The following is a 20,011-nucleotide window of genomic DNA, read 5'->3' as shown; positions in this document are numbered from 1 at the left end:
TCTCAGACTTATGACTTCCGTGTAGTACTTGTTTTTCTCCATTTGATTTAGTGTGAAGGGGTATTGAAGGAATGGTCTTCGAGTCTCGACTTGCCGTAATGATGATATTACCATATCATCATTACAGCAAGTCGAGACTGTATTTTTTTTTTTTAATTTAATTTTATTTTTTTTCTGAGGCAGATGTCAGCAGATATTCCTGTTTGTCCATAGGAAGCCATCACAAATATGTGGCACTTCATGTATGAGGTTTCCAATAGTTTCCCACCTGACATACAAAATTCATGCCAATTTTAAAATGCTGTGTGTGACAGAGGTTGCCCAATCTATGGGGAGCTTAGTGTACCATTTTCACCTTTCTACCCATTTCATTTAATTGGAGGTACTCGTTTGACTAACACGTGGCACACTAAGTGGCTGTAATGTTAAAAATCGAATAGTGTGCTGTGATAAAGTTTTTCACCAAAGAAGGGCTTTCTCCAAGTGCTACCAAATAGCAATTGGATGGTGTTTATGGGGAAGCTTTTCCTTCACATTCCACTGTGAAGGAATGGGCTAAACAGTTTTGTCTAGGAAGAGAGAGAGAGAGAGAGCATCGAAGATAATCCTTGTGATGGTCAGCCTGTGAAGTGATGATTGAGGAAAATTTCTCTTGTTGAGGAGGAACTGCTCAATGACAGACAGCTGAAGCTCAAAAAAATCTCAGCTAGGTTGGGGCTTTCTGTAACAACTGTCTTTCGCATCATTTACGACAAGCTTCATATGATGGTCAGTGTAAGGTGGGTGTCCCGACTTCTCTCAATTTAGGAGCATCGTGTGACCTGTTTTCCTGCAAGTTTTTAGAACTTTGTCAAGGGAAGTACTGGAATCCATTGTCACTAGGGGATGAAACTGTGGTCCTTTATTTTGATCCTCTTTCCAAAAGGGAGGAGTGGTGAAAACCAGGTGAAGCACTGTCAAGAAAAGCCAAGATCACTTAGTCCACCAAGAAGATCATAGCAACAATCTTTTGGGATTGCTGAGGAATTCTCTTGATTAACTTCAAGGAAAGGAATACCACCATGAATATGAATACAGAATATTATGTTTCACTCCTGCACAAACTGTGCGACACCATAAAGGGGAAGAGACGAAGAATGCTGAGTCATGGTGTTCGCCTGCTTCATGACAGTGCTCCAGCCCATATGGCTATTGTTGCAAAAGCTTCAGTGAGAAGCTGTGGCTTCCAGGAGATCGAACATCCACCCTATAGCCCAGATCTAGCACCTGGTGACTATTATCTCTTCTTGAAACTGAAGAAAGACCTTAAAGGAAGAAAATTTGCAGATGACAATAGGTGATAGATGCAGTTTTAGGCCATTTTGCAGACAAAAGTGCAGACTATTTTTTCAACGGCATAGAAATGTTAATTCAAAGATGTGTTGAAGTAAAGGGAGATTATGTTGAAAAGTGACACAGTTGTTTTCTTTCCATCACCTCTAAAAGTTAGTCAGGCCAGAAACTTATGGAACCACCCTCCTGGATGTGATAAACAAGAGAGTATGTTCTTAGATGGCACCGTATGTGAATGGATGAAGGTTGTCTATTTGTTATATGGTTTGAGTTTGGTTGAAGAGCTGATATCTTTTCAGATGTGCCCTGAATGTTTGGGATGATAACAGTTTTGCTGTGGTCTCATATAATAGGCAGTGAAGAGGATTTGAGCAGAACATTTAGTATTTTCTGGGGATTATAGCCATTGGCTATAAAAAGTGGGGGTGAAGATGTTTTCACTAGTAAGAGCATTATCATCAGAACAGGTAGCTCTGGCTCTGTGAGGTAGTATTTTTAGAATACCATATTGTTGAGCTGGATAATGATGTTATTGTTTGTGCAGATATCTTCCAGTATATGTAGATTTTCTGTAAATGGAAAAAGCAACGAAAACCATTTGAAAGCCCTGCAACTAGTGTATCCAAGAAGGGCAGACAGTCATTAAATTCCTCTTCCATTGTGAAGTAGATTTTAGGGTGTTGTTGACTATTTAAAGGCACTAAAAATGCATCTAATGTGTCTGGACCATGTATCTGAATAGCAAGCACATCATCAACATAGTGTAGCCAACCACTGGCATGAGAGTGGTGTATTGATTGATTGGTTCTCTCAGTGTTTTATATAGAAATTGGCTGGGGTGGGTGGTGGAGTGGAAGTATACCTATCGCTGTCCCATCTAGTTTACATATATTCCCTTTCCACGTGAAGTAACTAGCATGTGTTGTTAATTTGGGTGATGAAATGTGGATTTAACAAATAGGGTCTAAGTTAATGGTACATCAGTGAATAATGAAGTAATATTAAAACTAATCATTATGTCTTAACTTTTTAAAATATTGTCTTTTAATATACTTTTTAATGAACAAAATTTTTTACAAGTGAGGAAGAATTTCCTGTGTGTGTGTGGTGGGGGGGGGGAGCTCATAATTTAGCCAAATGTTTAGCAAGTTTAGTAATATTTACACTGTCAACAATTGTGCTGAGCATAGTGGTGTATCTCGTTTGTGAATTTTCAGTGCTCCATTATATTCTGGGTAGCTCTACATGAAAAGGCTTAAGTTTGTTCATTTATTTATTTATTCAAAATTGGCTATCACTGAATAAAAAAGTAAGATGGTCTAATATTGCTAAATAGCAGATATCCTAGGGGGGGAGTGATAGCCCAGAAGAGGAAAGTCACTAGTGGTGTGCCTCAGGGGTCTGTTTTAGGCCAGTGCTGTTTAATTTGTATGTAAATAATATTGGGAAGGGCTTGAATGATGATATACAGTGGTTTGCAGATGATGCAAAGTTGGGAAGAACTATGAGGTGTAGAACAGATGTTGTAGTTGCAAGTGGATTTGGTGAATGAGCAAATGAGTGGCTACCAGTTCAAATAGCAAAATGTAAGGTTTTAGAATTTGGGAAGCACAGATGGAATGTAGAGCAGGGGTGTAGTCAGGCCAGGGTGTGCCATTTATTATAATGAATTTTTAAATTCATTATAATAAATTATAAGAATTATAATAATGAGACTTATAATGCATTTCCAGCTTTCGGTCAAAAAATAGCAGCTTGCTGTGCTTGTCATTTTCATTTCAGAAAACAAGGCAATCTCTTTGCTATATAGCTGTCGCAGTAATAATAATAATAATAATAATAATAATAATGCCACACTTCGTGCTCTGGATTTTTGTTTCCAAGGTAGAGCCCTGGCACTATTTCTTTTAGGACTACACCCCTGATGTAGAGTATAAAATTGTTGGAGATATCTTAAGAGTTTGAAGAGGTGTGGAATATGAGGGTGATGGTGGATAGAGATTGTGATGAATGAAGTGGAGGTGAATAGTTTATTACAGAACCTTAATGTGAATACATCTGTGGGATTGGATGGTATACCGGCACGGGTCTTGCGTGAAGCGGCTAAAGAATTATCAGTGCCCTTGACCATGTTGTTTAATCTGAGTCTCGGGTCTGGTTTAGTCCCGAAGGTGTGGAAAGAGGGGAAAATAGTTCCACTGCATAAAGGAGAATCCAAGACTACGGTTGCAAATTATCGACCGATCAGCATATCAGGAGTCATTGTCAAGGTCTTGGAGAAAGTAGTCAAGGGAAAAATACAGGAATGGATTGATGAAAATGAGATACTGTATGGGGGACAGCATGGCTTTGTGAAGGGGAGATCACGCCTCAGTAACTTGCTCAAGTTTTATAACATGGTGACGGCTGAACTGGATGAGGGTAATGGGTTTACAGTGATACTGCTGGACCTGGCTAAGGCATTTGACAGGATACTGTAAAAATAATCATAATTAAAATTCTGAATATTTTTACGCATTGTTTATGTTAGTATGTTTATTAGTTTTGTTTTCATAACACGCATTGTTGGCACTTGCGATGTGCCCGTTATGGAAATTGTTTTGTTAAAAGTGATATGTAAAGCAGTTAAAAATTTAATGTACTTACCAGATTTGAATAGTTGTGTTACTTTAAACAAATTTATTATGGTTTGAAATATTAAGTTTTGTGTTTTATGAGGACATTCTCTCTTGTCGCTAACGGAGACAACATGTCAGCCATTATTTTTACCTAATTTCTTGCTTACCAGTTTCATGGAGTGCGCATGCTCACTGAGAATTTGGATGTGTGATTGACAGCTGACAAGTTCGGTATCGAAGCAATGGGAGAGTAAACAGGAGAGTGTTTGGAAGGAATTGAGAACACAGGCCTGCAGACATTTAGGTTCGGAAGGAACTTAAGTTTTTTAAGTGACAATCGGAAGAAAATTAATAGTATATTCCGAAAAAGGAATCGTGGAACTATTAAGTTTCAAAGTGGAATAAGTATTGATGAATAAAAGGAAAATTTTGCTATATGCGTTTTAAACGGAATATTGAAGGAAACACTAATTGAAAGATTAATAGTAGATTCCGAAAAGAGAATCGTAGAACTGCAAGTTTTTTTTATTGGAAGAGTTAAGACTGTAAATAAGCATTTAGTGAATAAAAGAAGAATTTGCTATTTACGTTATAAAGGAATGTTCGAGAAAACTCTGATTAGGAAGTTTCATCTGTATTAAGGACGCCAGATCTGACTATTATTTCTACTGAAGAAAAGAGACAGAATTAAGTCAGGAAGAATTAATGTGTGTTACATAAGTGATGAGAAAGGATCCTGTAAAAATGAAGAATAGAGTCATATATCTTCAGAAAAGAGCCTTGACAGAGAAAGAAACTGGCTATGAACATTTTTGTGATTGTGCAAACAAAGTGTTTAGCCTAGTCTTAAGTGTAAGTTTATTTTCAAAAGGCCTTGGATCCAATTAATTTTGTAGTTAGTTATGTAATATTTGTTTGAAGTGTATATATATTGTTTTTGTTTTATTAAATTTGTTTATTTTGGTTTTGAGTCAATGATTATTTGGATTCTGAAAGAAAGAGTTAAGATCATTGCACCAATTTGAGTGCCCCTTGTGCATATAATAACATATAGGTACACTCGGAATAAAAAATATAATTGTTAGAAACAGAGATCATCTCTATGGTAGGATTAATAATATTATGATATCTATGAATATCCTTATCTATATAAAAATCCACCAATTATTAACAATACCACATGGAATTCTAATCCGTAAACTACAACATATGGGAATGGATATAGGGTTGGTGAGATAGATAGGTGGGTGGTTGATGGAGAGATATCAAAGAGTAGTTTATTCAGGAGTAGATTCCAAAAGACGGCCTGTGATTAGGGGTGTGCCGCAGGGTTCTGTTCTTGGACCACTGCTGTTTAATTTGTTCATTAACGATATAGGGAAGGATCTAAGAGGAACAGTTCATTTGTTCGCTGATGATGCAAAGTTGGGTAGGGCAATAGTGAATGCAGAAGATGTCAAAATCTTGCAGGACGACTTGGATAGATTGGAGTTCTGGGCTAAGGAGAATGGATGTCAATTTAATGTGACAAAATGTAAAGTTATGCATTTTGGGATGAAAAGATTAGCAGCAGTATACCACATTGGTGGAACTGTACTCCAGGAAATTGATGAGGCCAGGGACTTGGGAGTGTTGGTGGATAGGGAGATGAAGTTTAGGGGGCACATTGCAAAAGTAGCTAAATCAGCTCATCAACTCACTTGGTTGTTGAAAAATACCTTGACGAGCAGAGACACGCAAGTTATTATACCTCTGTACCGAGCCTTGAGAAGACCTTATCTCGATTACTGTGCCCAGATTTGGTCACCTCGGTTCCTTCTTGATGGGGAGGAGGTGGAAAGGATCCAGAGGCGAGTGACTAAGATGATAGCAGGTCTATGGAATGAACCATACGAAAACAGGTTGAAGATTTTTGGGTTGCAGAAATTAGTTGATAGGCGGAAAAGGGGAGATATGATTGAGACATTCAAATTGCTAAAGGGTGTTTCTATAGGATTAATTCAGAGGATATTTTTGAGATCAGGACTGGTGGTGGGAGAACTAGGGGACACCTATGGAAGCTGGGCAAGAGTGTGGTTAACAGAGGTGTTAGAGTTGGGTTCTTTACTTTTAGAGTGGTAAATGAGTAGAATAAGCTGCCAGAGTCTGTTGTGGGTGCTATGACGGTGAGTGAGTTCAAGGCAAAGTATGATAGATACTGTGAGAATGTCATATAGTTGTGTGGACATGATGTTTAGGGCCTCCTTCGATGAGTCAAAGGACCCCCTGGAGTCGCCCGTAATAATAGTAATAGGGACATGAAATTTTGGGGTCAATTTTACTAAAATTGTAAGGGCAGCACAGTGGATTATGGCAGTGATGTTTGAAGGCACAGACATGTAAAAGTAAGGATGTTATGATTCCATTGTATAAGGTTACGAACAGACTACATATGGATTGCTGTGCACAGTTTGGTCACGTGGTTTTCAAAATGATGAAGAGATGTTGGAAAATTTCAGAGACAATTGACTAAGGTTTCTGGTCTCTAGAATGTTGAGTATGAAGATTGAGAGAATGCAGTAGGCAGAGTGTAGTGGATAGAAGGAAGGGAGATATGATCAAGACGTATAAGTTGGCAAGGGGTTATTACTAGATCAATGTGAATGAGATTTTCATAGAATGGGGGAGATAACAATTGGCTTTCCCTTGTAGTTGTATAAGGATCGTGTGAGCAAGGGGTGAGGAATAGGTATTTTTTTCATGGAGAGTGGTAGGTGGTTGGAATGCATTGCCTGAAAGTGTAGAGACAGTGAATGTATTTAAGTATGTATGTAAGATTGTGAATGTATGTAAGTCATGGTATGATGAGCTGTGTGTGTGGTAGATACATAGATCATTAATGTTAATCTGCACATTTCTTTAGTACAGTCAGAAGGATGCTGTGTCCTTTCAAGGATCTGAATTGGAATTCTACCTAGGGTAAGGAAACCTCCAGCAAGGGTTTTGAACCAGAAATATAGTTGGTCTAGTAACAAGGTTTCTTCTTGAAATGTTTTTATCATGCAAGACAGATGAATTGAATCTAACAATTAAGTACTTAATTTTATTACAGTCAATGTCTAAATTTGAGTTTTTGGTACTGATTGACTAAATTCAAACATGAGATGTTGTTTAAAGAATGCTACCATTGGGTTGGTGTGTGTGTTAGGCATATATGCTGCCTACCACTACATATTACAGCTGATTCTTGCATAACATCAATAAAGGTCAAAAAATAATCTTTATTTTGTTTATTTTGTCTACCACTTAAGCCAAATATTGATTACGTAACTAAATTTTCTTTCATTGTTAACACTGTAACATAAAAATAAATCAGCGACAGTAAGATAGTTAAAAAAGGACTGCATTACATTGATACCTAAATCTCATCATAGGTTGCAAATTCAGTGAATGAGTTGAGAGGTTGACACTGAGAGAAGTCTATAGGAGTGTCTTCTGTTTGTTGTATGATTTGCTCTTCCAGAAGTCTTCTGGTCCTGTTAATATTCTGCCAGTTGTGCTTAACACTTGTGCTCCTGAAGTAACACTCATTCTGTGTCATTCATACTCATCTGGTCTCTACACCAAAGCATGGAAAGAAGCTTATATCCAGCCAGTCCCAAAGAAAGTAGATAAAAGCCAGCCATCAATTATTTTCCTGTTGCAGTTACCTTAGTTCTACTGAAAATAGTTCTGAAGTGCTGCCACATTGCCCCAGCTTAAATTGAAATGACAGCATTTCATTACCAAAAATTTGGGAAAGTTGATCCTTATTGATTATGAATAATTATGTTTTTGTATATATATGTATCCATTTTAAGTCTGCTGTACTATACAGTTCTTGTTTGCCATTTACACTGGAAAATGATTTGTAGGTTTCAGATCAAAATATTTAGTTATATACTTTAATAATAAATTTTCTTGTATCTGTTTATTTATATATTTTTTTTATGTCACAGGTGTCTCATAAAACTTAAGAAAAGATGTTTTCTTTTCTTAGACAGCATTAAGGAAAATAAAACATCTTTTATTCAGTAAAAGTCAGCAGTGTTCAGTTGCACTAAGTCATTTCAAGGTAATTGCCTATCACGTGATGGCATCACATCACTTGACATATGTATATGTGCTTTTTGTCATTGTCTAGTGAGATGGCTTTACTCATATACTGTGGTCACAACATCATGAAGAGTGAAAGTATGCAAATATATGGCTATCATTCTGAGTTATGTGTTTAGTTTTGCATCCATTTAATTTAGTATTTTCTTTCTCTTCAGTATTGTGCATTTTGAAGTAACTTCATGATGTGCATTTTGGTAATATTGCTCGTTTGTTGCACAAAGGGCAGACTGCATGATTGAAATCAATCAGTCTGCCCTATAATTTAATTATATTAAATTATAGTTGCATACTGTCTAGTAGTTGTATAGCTCCTTAAAATCTGCAAAACAAGCATTCACTCTTCTGCCCAAGAAAGCACGTGAGTTTGGATATAAATTGAGAGATCTGGACTGAACTTCTGGAAGCAGGATTATTTGTTAGCTAGTTGAGAAGCCTTCTGATGAGGTCACGATTAGGTTTGATCTTATATATTGTCTAACAATTGAGCTTACCATATTTAGAGTTAATATATTGTGTTTGGTATATCAAAAGAATATTAGCAGATTACTTTTATTTTGATCCCTGTCTGCACACTGCATTAATTTGCTGTAGTCTTTGCAGCTTCTCAAGTGTGGTGATATATACCCTTGAAGGATGCTGTGTGTATATTGCATGTAAAAATAGAGGCTAGTGGGCAGAAACCGGTTAACCCTGCCTAGAAACTAAAAATTGAAACAGCCACGTCAGGACTCTAGTAAGTAAGGTACAGGTGTTTCACCAAGACATAATCATCTGCCACTTAGATTATCTTTCTTGTCTCCAGCTGAAACTATCTTATGTCTTTTAGTTGAGAAAAGTAAGAAAAGTATTATTTTATAGTAGGAAGACTTACCAGTTTGCCAGTCACGTTTATAGAAACAAATCATAACACACGAAGGTAAAGTAGGCTTAAATGGGAGAAGCTGTATGTTGTGCATCAGCAGCCATTAGTATCCCAGATCCAACTCATAGTATAATCAACTAGCTTATGAAATGCTGTTCTATTTGTCACTTCCTACTCAAAATACTTTTGTTCCTGTAGTGAATATCTATATTACTGCATGGCTTTGAATTAAAACAAGGATGGAAGTACTTGACTGCTGTAAGTGGTTGTTGCACCTAGAAAATTAAAAAATAAAAAGAATAAAAAAATTCCTTAGCAATTTTATTTTGATGAAATTTTCAAATATATTTTAAAAATATTTTTTTCAGTCACTTTCTGTTTCAATATTTAACATATAGGTTCAGCAGTTTCACCAGCTAGAAAGTAACTTACAAGTTCGACAGTTTTTAACAGATACAAGGAAATTCTTGTATCAGATGTTGCGCACAATCAATATCAAAGAGGAAGTACTCATTACCTTACAGATAGTTGCAGATCTTTCCTATGCATGGGAAATTATTGATAGGTAATTTCAAAAAAGTTAAAATTACTGGAGTTGGTGAACATTTTATGCATAATATAATTCAGAGCTTAATGATATTTCTTTATTACCTCATAATAAGCAAAACCAAAAAATAGATCTCGTGGAAATTTTTTTTTTTAAAAAAAAAGCCAAACATTTCAGTTACGCTTCAGCAGTATACTATCTAAATTGCATCCTCGGTTATGTTAATTTTCATTCTTTGAAGAGTTGTTAATAACGCCACCTTTTTCCTCTCACAGAATAGGTACAAAATTAATTGTACAGCTGTGTACAGCTGAATGGCTATAAGAGGGCAATAAATCCCTATAGAAGACATCATTAGTCTGGCTGCTCTTCTTTGAACAGAGGCTAAGTATGTTCAACCATGTTTTGAGGCCCTACCACAAACATGGAAGTTTAGTATTCCATGTGAGATATGGAATACTGAATGAAGGGAAATATAGATTTATAAATGAAAAGCAGGTATTCAGAAGAAAAGCAATGTTTGGAACCAGGTGTTTAGATCTTGGGTAGCTATAAATATACAGTTGACTCTCATTTTAGCAAAATTTTAGGAATCAGAAATACAGTTGGTTCTCACTTTATGACATGCTACTTACAGTTACTTGTACTTATAACAGCCATTCTATTAACACATTCACTGAATTTTATTTCTTTAGTTAAGAAATGCTTTTATTCAGTCTTTTGCTGCTACTGAGAGTGAGAAAATCTTTAGATACTTTGGAAAGGAATATATCTTACATTCTGTAAAGATTGTAGATGCAACATGAGGTTAGAGCACAGTATATGAATGATGTTTAGAAGAAACTGCTGAAAAATATATGTTCATACTTTCATAGGATTTGACAAAACAAGCTTTACTAAGTTTGAGTTACAGGTTGGCAGTGAGGAATTAGCAGTTAGTGGAAGCTGTTAAATTAAAATTCCTCAGATGAAGATATGGAGCTAGAATGCTAAAAGCTGCAGATCAAGAAAAGAGAAAGAAAAAAAAAAAAAAAAAGAAGTTAAGCTCCAAAAAACGTTTACAGCGAAAAAATTGGCAGAGGCCTCTGTTAATATGGCAGTTTGGTTCTTTGAAGAAATGTACCCCAACATGGAGAGATTTAGCAAAATACTCAAAATGATGCAAGTTGCAGTTGTATTATTTCACTATCAACATATAGTAAAATTAGTTTAAAAAAAAAAAACTAACAAAAAGACCTACACATTTTAGGAATCATGCATGCTAATGTTAACATATGCTAGTTCATACAGTGATTTTTGACTTACAAGCTTTTCAAGTTGCAACTCGATCATCAGAACAGAATCCCTTCATAAGTCAAGGAATGATTGACAGAGGACAGTTTACTGAAGTAGTAGTGGAAAAAAAGTGAAGCATCGTTTCATCATCATCATCAAATTCCTGACATGTATACCCTCAAAATGTGTTCAGTATATTATAGTACTACATGAAAAATTTACATATCATTATTCATTTTAAAATTTTATGGAATTTACAACTGTGTTAAAAAAAACTTTTATTATCCCGACATTTCGATCTTCACATCAAGATCATCATCTGGAGCGTACATAAATATGATCACGTTATTCTACTGGCGTGACCTCTGGTGGAAAAAAAAAAATTACATCAAGCTAAATTCTATTTTACAATGACAGGAATAAACAATCTTTTAGAATGGTTTTCTTTCAGAAACAATTGGTGTCCTATTTTTAGTATTACAATTCTTATTTTTGATTTACAATACTGGATTTTCTACAGTCCTGTTTATAGTTGTTCTTGGTGAGGAAGGTCGAATATATACCTTCCATATGTTTGGGATTTTTAGACCATCATTGTTGTTCAGATTGGGGTGGTTGATAATAATCTCACAGGCTTCCTTGAATTTCCGTTCATACTATATTTTAGCGTGATGTAGACAGCTGGTGGTTTTTCAGTCAATTCTGTGTAAGGTACTCAGGGCATGATCAGAAAGGCCAGCTTCACCATAATTATTATATTTTATGTGTCGTTTATGTTCTTTTTGTCTAATAGGAAATGTGCGTCCTGTTTCTCCTATATATGGTATGTTGCAAGTACAATAAATCTGGTATACTCCAGGGCAGGCTAGTGGAGGGAGTGGGTCTTTGGATGAGTTGAGTAAGCTTTTTAATTTTGCAGGAGGTTTAAAGGTGGCTTTGAGGTTGTACTTTTGTAGTACTCTGTTTATTTTGTCCGATATTCCTTTAATGTAGGGAATGGTTATAGTTTTACTGTAGTCTGGTTTGTCTTTGTTTTTTTATTGTGGTTTTGTAGAGAATTTTGTTAATAGTGTTTTGGCTGTATCCGTTTTTTTTGTAAGTTATTACTGATAATTTTAAATTCGTCTTTCAGTGCCTGTTAACTGGAACAGATCGTCTAAGCTCTGTTTTTTAGCATTGAAAGTTTATTTTTCACTAGGTTAGACTATAATAAATTTAGTTTAATCCTTTGTTTGACACTTGGATAGTTTAACACTGGGATAAAGGATTAAACTAAATTAATTATAGTCTAACCTAGTGAAAAATAAACTTTCAACATCTTTCTCTAAATCCAGAGTAATTTAATAAAAAAAAAAAAAGGTGGCAAACCTTTTGGCAACTCCTATAGGTAAAGATGACCTTGCTACTGCTTCTGCCTGGTATCTCCAACTGGGCCTAGCTCCCACTGAAGAGACCTCAATAAAGGTCAAAACTAGTCTGGGTAGTGGCCAATCCCTTATGTGGGATTGGTGGTTGCTCCACCTTTGCTACGAGTTGCCTGGTGTTGTACTATTTACCCAGGTAAGATAGTACAACACTATATTCAGCCTGAAGATATTTTCAGGTGTAAACTTTGCTCTCACTGAGTTTTTTAGCATGTCGATGACACCTAGTTTTTGTGTTGGATGGTGATAGGAGTTCATGTGTATATATTGTCCTGTATGTGTCGGTTTTTGGTAAATAAACAGTGAAGGAAAGATTGCCCGAGGGAAGACGTGTGACAAGTGTATCTAGAAACGGAAGTGTGTTGCGTTTTTCAATTTCAATTGTGAGCTGTATGCATTTGTGTTGTTTGTTTAGGTGGCTAAGGAATGTGTCTAATGTCTGGTGGCCATGGGACCAGATCGCAAAAACATTGTCAACGTATCTAAGCCAGACTTTGGGTTTTAGAGGGGAGGAATAACATGTGATCAAATCATTGTTTCTCTAGCTTACAGTTATTGATGTAACTCAGCTTGTCCTGTATATTTATGTACGCTCCAGATGATGATCTTGATGTGAAGATCGAAATGTCGGGATAATAAAAAAAAATTTTAAAAAAAGTTTTTTAACACGGTTGTAAATTCCATAAAATTTTAAAATGAATGCTGATCACCGTGTAACCCTAAAAGAAAGGATTACATATCATTACTAACTTAGTATCTACAATTTTCTTACAGTTCAATCTGTTACCTGTCAAAACTCCAACATTATCAGATCTTATCTTTCTTTCTTCTAAGGCACTTTTTATCGTATCAATCCACCTATATCTGTGTCCTTCTCTGGGTCTTTTACCTGCCAACCTAGCAGAGAACACTTGTTTTGCTAATTTTCCTCTCCCATATTGTTTAAGTGACCATGTTATACTTTTAAATAACCTGAGATTAGCTCTGCTAACACATTTCTGGATGCTAATAATGTCAAGTTCTGTCCTAATATCCTCATTTTTAATATGATATTGCCATTGATGCCATCTGTTCACTCCCCTAATCATCTGGAAGCTACAAGACTTTCATATCTGCAGTCTCTAGTCTTTGGTCAAGTGTTTTACTTCTAACCCAGCTCTCAAATTAGTAAGTTAAATTGGTTTGAACACTGTCTTGTATACAGCTAATTTAATGTTTTGACTAATTTCTCTCTTTTCCATATAAATTTATTCAGTTGACTTCCTACCATACCAGCTTTATTTATGCTGTTGTCTATTTCCATATTTAATTTACCATCTTCACTAAAAATCACGCCTAAATAGTTGAAATGTTTTACTTGTTCTATAGGTTCTCCATTCATATTGCAGTTGATATTTTCAATGCTTCTGCCTGTTTTCATTGTCTTTTTAATGCTGACCTTCATACCATATCTATTACAACAGTTATTCAATTTAGTCAGGGAATTTTGCAGACTTGTAGTGGATTTATTTAGAAATATAACATCATCCTCATAAAGCAAAGAGCTGACAATAACATCTCCAATTTTGATATCAGGTTTAATACCACTTTCCTTCATAATGTGATCCATATAGATAATGAATAACAGAGGGGGGGGTGCTTAAGGGTCAAAGCTGTATAACTGAGAGGAGACCTCCATATATTAGCCATAGTGTTCAACACAAAATGCGAGGCTAATCTTCTTGAATGGCAGGCAATTTCAAGTAGAGTCATGTGGGCAAATATCAGAATGGGGAATTGGACAATGAGACTTATTTGCCTATGGTCCCACAGAAGGTTCTACTAAGGAAGAAGTGGAGGAAATTTTTTGAGGCTTTAGAGAAAGCAACTGGCACAATGAAAAATGAAAAGTTGCTTCTTGTTGGGGATCTAAATAGCTGAGTAGGAAATGATTGTCAGAAATACAAAAATATTTTAGAAAAATTTGGAGAAAAGAGCAAAGCAAATAATAATGGCAAATACCTGTTGGATTTCTGCTCAGGACATAAACTGGTTATTACTAACACAATGTTCCAACATAAAAATGTGCACAAATTCACGTGGAGAGAAGAAGAAAAGTCTCACTGACTATGTTATTGTTGATAGTGATGTGTTCTCCCTGGTGCAGGACATTAGAGTGTACAGAGGATTTGAAATTGGAAGTGATCACCATTTAGACTTGAGCAGGATAAAATTTAACTACATATTGAAAAGAAGAAAGTTTTCTTCTTTGTAACAAAGTTTTTAAGAAATACGTAAGAAAGTTTTAAAGAGAATAACAGTTGAGCATTGCTCAGATGGGAACTGTAGACTAAAATACATAAACATCATTCAAAAAAAAAAATGAAAGAGTTTGAGAACAGGAACCAAACCTTAGAGATTCAATGGCAAGCCCTGAAGAAAACTGAAATAATGTGGGTTCTACGGTCGATTTTCTTGAGTTTACGGGATGAAAAAGCCGAGTTTCTGGGAGGAAAAACCCGCTTGCCCGTGCCAGAGATCAACTAACTCGGGAACCATTCGAAAAAAGGCTTAGAAAAATTTCCTCTAGTCGCCGAAACCAAGTCTTCCTTTGTGCAGCCAAGCGCCGTGATGTGCATATATATATATATATATAATATGGCTTCCACCCATGAAAGTTTGGACAAACTAACAAAATAAGTACATTCTCCAAAGAAAATGGAAAATTAAATAACATACTAAAGCCAGCATTGTTCACTGAAAAAAGATCAGATTTAAATTGTATAATAGTCCATATAACTTATAACAAACTACTGAAAATGCTTGATCTAAAACACAGGGACAATGTACCTATGTTTTAGATGACTAAAACACAAGCACATACTCCTGTTTGTTATGAGAGAGTGCTGTAGCTTCTGTTCTTCACTTCTTTTAGCTGCAATCTGTCTATCATAGATAGGTTTAAATTAGTAATGGATTCTGCACCCTCTTGCTACTAATAATAAACTTGGTTGGTTGGAGAATGGTATGGTATTCCATATGGGTGCAAGTTGGAATCTCGTTTTAGCATGGATATTTGTGAAAACATTTATGTAAGTAGTACTACTTTTTTCATTGCAACTGTGAGATCACAACCATTAGAGGCTTGCAGGGAAGGGATCTAAACATTCTAGTGACTAAACATCACATTTAGTCACAGAGCAGGTTTCCCAAGATAATCTTAACCCATAGCTCACCTCTAATACTATCAGCAATATAATCACTATAGTATTCCTGGTATATATATATCCTGAAGGGGTATGCAGAATACTGTAACAGCATTACATGATTAAATTTAAATTATTACTCACTTTATATCAACAGTTTTTCTCCAGATTAGTCTGTTATTTGCCAGAATATTTCATCTTTCTAATGCACTTCCATGTCAATGCACCTAGATCTTGCTCTTTTTACTTCTATCTTTAATATTCTTTGCTAACCTTTCCCATTCTGTTTAAGTAACCATATCCCCTTAGATGAGTCCTGCTTACACATCCCTTAAATGCTAACAATGCCAAGTTTCTTCCTAATATTTGCATTTTTTACATGTTGCTGTAATTGATGCCATCTGTTCATTTTTCTAACTTTTCTTAGAATTTTCATATCTTTATTCTCTTGTCTTTGCTAAGTAGTTTTCTTTCTAATCCAGCTTTCAGATCCTTAAGTTAAAATTGATTTGAACATTGTCTTGTATTACATCTAGTTTAGTGTTTTGGCTTTCTCAATTATTCCATATAATTTATTCAGCTGGTTCCTTCCCCACCATACTAGCTGTACTTATTCTGTTGTCTATTTCCACATTTAATTTGCCATCTTAACTAAAAATTGTACATAAAATAACCGAAATCTTTTACTTATTTTATAGGTTCTCCATTCAGGTTGCAGTTGATATTTTTCATATATCTAGCTATTTTCATAGTCTTTCTTTTTTATTGATGATTTTTTATTCCAAAAATGTTATAGCAGTTATTTAATTTAAGGAATCCTGAAGACTTGTATGATTTATTTCAGAGTATAACACCATCTGCATGTAGTAAAGATCAGAAATAAACATCTCCAACTGTGTGGTGTAATGCTACTTTTTCTTCATAATATTATCCATATAGATGATAATAGTAGAGATAGAGTGCACCCTTGTCTTACACATGATTTTCATCAAACTGTCTTCCTACATCTCCTTTAATTCTTCCTGATGATTTACAACTTAAAGATTGTAACGCTCTATACAATGTCTTATTTTCACTATATAATTGTAGCATTTTAAACAGCTTTTCTCTTGGTACCTTGTCATATTCTTTTCCATATTTTCAACACTTAGATGTCCTTGTTGTAATCCTGTGATTTCTCATCTGTGTGTCTTAAAATGTAATCTTGATAACTGCTATTTGGACTGAACTAAGCTTATCCTTCGTCCACGCGGTTAGCCTAGTGGCTTTGCGCTTCGCAACCATATGCCTGGGGAAGGAGTGTCCTAGGTTCGATTCCCGTCGGAGATGTGAGGAGCTGAAGGATCTTCCTCAGCCATACCAAGTTAGCCAGTCTTGGGCACGGGCAGTAGGGTTTTTCCGCCAGTTTATCTGGTGTTTTTCATCCCGCAAGCAGGCAAACCGGCCCCGTGAACACACAGGGATACAGCCAAGAATACCTTGAGGCATAGGAGTGACCATTCTATCCTCGTATTTCGGTTACGCAATCCAAGCATGCTTGGAAGGTTGTGGGCCTTAAAGGCCTGTTAAAGCCATTGGGATAGATAGCTTATCCTTCAAGTTTCTCTTCCACAATTTTTCTTAGCCCTACTTTTTATTTATTTATTATTATTATTATTTTTAACTCCCACACACACAAGAGGCAGCAGGGCCTATAGCAAATAAATGTTGTGTGGACAGGTATCAGGAGTAGAGTAATTGGTTGATATTCTTCTTAAGCATTTGAAGTTTGTAGTTCTTTAGAAATACTGCATGGGGAGACTGTTCCACATAACTGAGCTAGATGGAATGAAAGAAGACTGGGAGTTACAGGTTTGGTGAATATGCACTTCCACTGTAAAGGGATGTTGAGCTACTGTTTCTTGAGTTCTGTAGATCTGTCAGAAATATAAGGCAGATGCCAGTTCTGCTGAACAATGGCCGTGGAAATGTCGGTAGAAGAGACACAATGCAGACAGTGGCTGAAGAGAATCTGTAAGAGGCATCATTCAACTGAACTGCCTTTTTCTGAACAGCATGTGAAAAAATTGGGAGGATGTCTTAGATATACCCCAAACATGTGAGCCATATTTCAAGATTGGCCAGATTTGGGATATATATGTAGTAAGTAACTAGCCAGAAGAGAAGTAGTGTCTTGAGTGAAAAAAAAATGCTAAGTTTTATGGAAATTGAGGATGCTATAGAAGTGTAATATTATTATGCCAGGAAAGGTTTGGATTAAGAGTCAGTCCAGGGAGGGAGAGAGAGATCTGGTCTTGCCTGTTGAGCTGAGTATTATCAAATGTAAGCAGAGAAGATCTGAGGCATTTTTTGTGAGAAAACAAGCAAAACTTTGTTTTGGAAACATTGAAGGTGACTAGTTATATTCATTGCAGTCAAGTATACTGCAGAGATCAACGTTCAGGGCACTTATTGTAGATGATCTTGAAACTTGAGATGTTTGAACACTGCAAGGCTTGTCATATTAGTAGAATGAGAGGAGAGTGCTATTATCAGCATAATTGTGAATAAGGTTAGCAGTCAGTCAATAAGAGCAGGTCGTTTATACAAATTAGGAAGGTGGGTGAAGTGACAGTCCTGAGGGACACCTGCATTAACAGTAAAAAAAATCTGACTTGTAATGACACTACCTATAATACCTTCTGTTATTACAGGTAGTGATCAATCTGAGAGAAAACTGGCAATCCAGTTACAAAGGGATGACGGCAGTCCATATGATGCTAATTTGTTGAGAAGCCCTCGATGCCAAACCCTATCAAATGCCTTGGAGAAACCAGTGTCGAGTGCAGTGACACAGGTTTCTCCAATCCTTTCCATAGCACAAGTCCAGAGGTGGTTAATGTAGGCCAGGAAATCTCCAGTGGAGCTAGATCAGCAAAGATCCATACTAATGATCACTAATTAGTTGACAATTCTTCAGGTATCAAAGAAGTTGGCTGTTGCTAACCTTTTCCATTACTTTGGAAAATTTGAAAGTGAGATCAGATAGCTTGATGATAGACATCTTTTTTTAAGAATTGGAATTGGCTGTATATGGGCTTGCTTCCATGCTATAGTGTGGATGTTAGATGAGTATAATATAACATATAGATGATAAAGAACGTATATTAGTTCAGGAGCACATCTCTCATTACAGTAGATTGGATTCTATCAGGATTGACTGCTTTTTTGGCTTCTAGGTATTTCAAGATTCTTTTGATGTCTTTCTACTTTAGGTCACAGAAGGCATGCTATACAGTATTTTCGGTAATGAAGGAGGTAATTTGTCTTGGTCATCTGCAGAGGAGTTGGAAGAGAAGAATGACCTCAAGATGTCAGCTTTGTCTTTAGGTGATGATGCAGTGCTGCCATTAGGATGAGAAACAAGAGGAAGCACAGTTAGACAAAAGGTGCCCAACACTTTAGGCAAAAGACCAGAAGGCATGATGACTGCTGGTGACACCAGCAGTTTTCTACATTTTTGTAAGATTTTTGAGTTTTTTTTTTTTTTTAGGAATTTTTGAACAATCTTTATTTTTTAGTTTAACTGTTGCACTAGCTAATTATTTAGGTTTGCTCTTTTTTTTTTTATGTTTAAAAAGTGAAGAGAAAAAGAGAAGGAGAACATGCAGTGGGTGAAAATACTCTTGGACATTTTGTCCATATTGTGGCATCCTGTCTCCAAACCATAACATGACGTTGACAGTGCTCCCTGCATACAATTACACAGCCTCCCTCCAGGCACAATCTGGCAATGTAGATGGCAGCAAGATTGTGTACCCACTGATCAGAAAGCTGCCTAAAATGTGTTATATCATCTAATTCAGTCCCGTACACTAACTGGTGGCTATCCTGAGGAACTACTTCACTTGTGTGACCTTGAAGATGAGGGAAGATTCTGGATCTCTAGTATGTTTGGTATCACTTACACTGCATGCTGAAGATTGGGAAGGGAATGGATAGAACCAGAACCCTTGCCTTAGGAATCAAACATGGCAGCACACTTCAGCCACCATAAGCAAGGTGATTGGTATTTCACTGGGCAGTGAAAGTCATCTACCACCTAGTAGGCCTCGTTGGCATTTCCTCAGACCATTTGGAAAACTGAGTAGAAAAATTTCTCTGTAATTTTCACATTCAGTTCCTCTTTTTTTAAATAGATGGGAACAATACGAGCACTACTGCAATCATCTGCAATTTGGCCTTCTTGCTAGGACTTCTGAATTATATAGTGTAGCTACTGTAAAACTTTTATACCTCCTTATGTTAGCATTTCTGGCTGAATATATCATCTACTCCTTCTACCTTTCCACAATTCAAGTTTTTGATGGCTTTTTCTACTTCAAGTATGGATGTGTATTCCTGTTGGGTGCTTTCTACCATCGTGTTGACAGTGCTTGTTTCATTTAGCAATCTTTCAAAGTAATTACTCCAAACATCAAGAATATCTTTATCCTCAGTTTTCATGTCCCCTTTATCATCTTTATTTTCCTTTTACCTATTTTCCTTTATTTCCTTTTACAATACTCTTTCCTCCATCTGAGCTTTTTCAATGTCCTTGCCAAAGTCTTCCCATGACTTTGTTTAGCTAATTTTACACAGTGCTTTGTTTT

General features: G+C 36.1%; 1 protein-coding gene across 1 annotated transcript in view; it reads left to right on the top strand.

Annotated features, from left to right (window-relative positions):
* Strump (WASH complex subunit strump) overlaps window positions 1-20,011 on the top strand; it is a 292,034-nt gene that overhangs the window by 133,732 nt on the left and 138,291 nt on the right. The window contains exon 14 of the mRNA XM_090410831.1: window positions 9,348-9,514. Coding sequence (XP_090266957.1) covers window positions 9,348-9,514 — 167 coding nt within the window. The remainder of the gene's footprint in view (window positions 1-9,347; window positions 9,515-20,011) is intronic.

Source organism: Typopeltis vanoorti, chromosome 20 (genome assembly GCF_054136105.1).
Source record: "Typopeltis vanoorti isolate ZY-2024b chromosome 20, IOZ_Tvanoo_1.0, whole genome shotgun sequence".
Classification (NCBI taxonomy): Eukaryota; Metazoa; Arthropoda; class Arachnida; order Uropygi; family Thelyphonidae; genus Typopeltis; species Typopeltis vanoorti.
The sequence above is the reverse complement of the archived record's forward strand: the minus strand, read 5'-3'. Positions and strand labels throughout refer to the sequence as shown.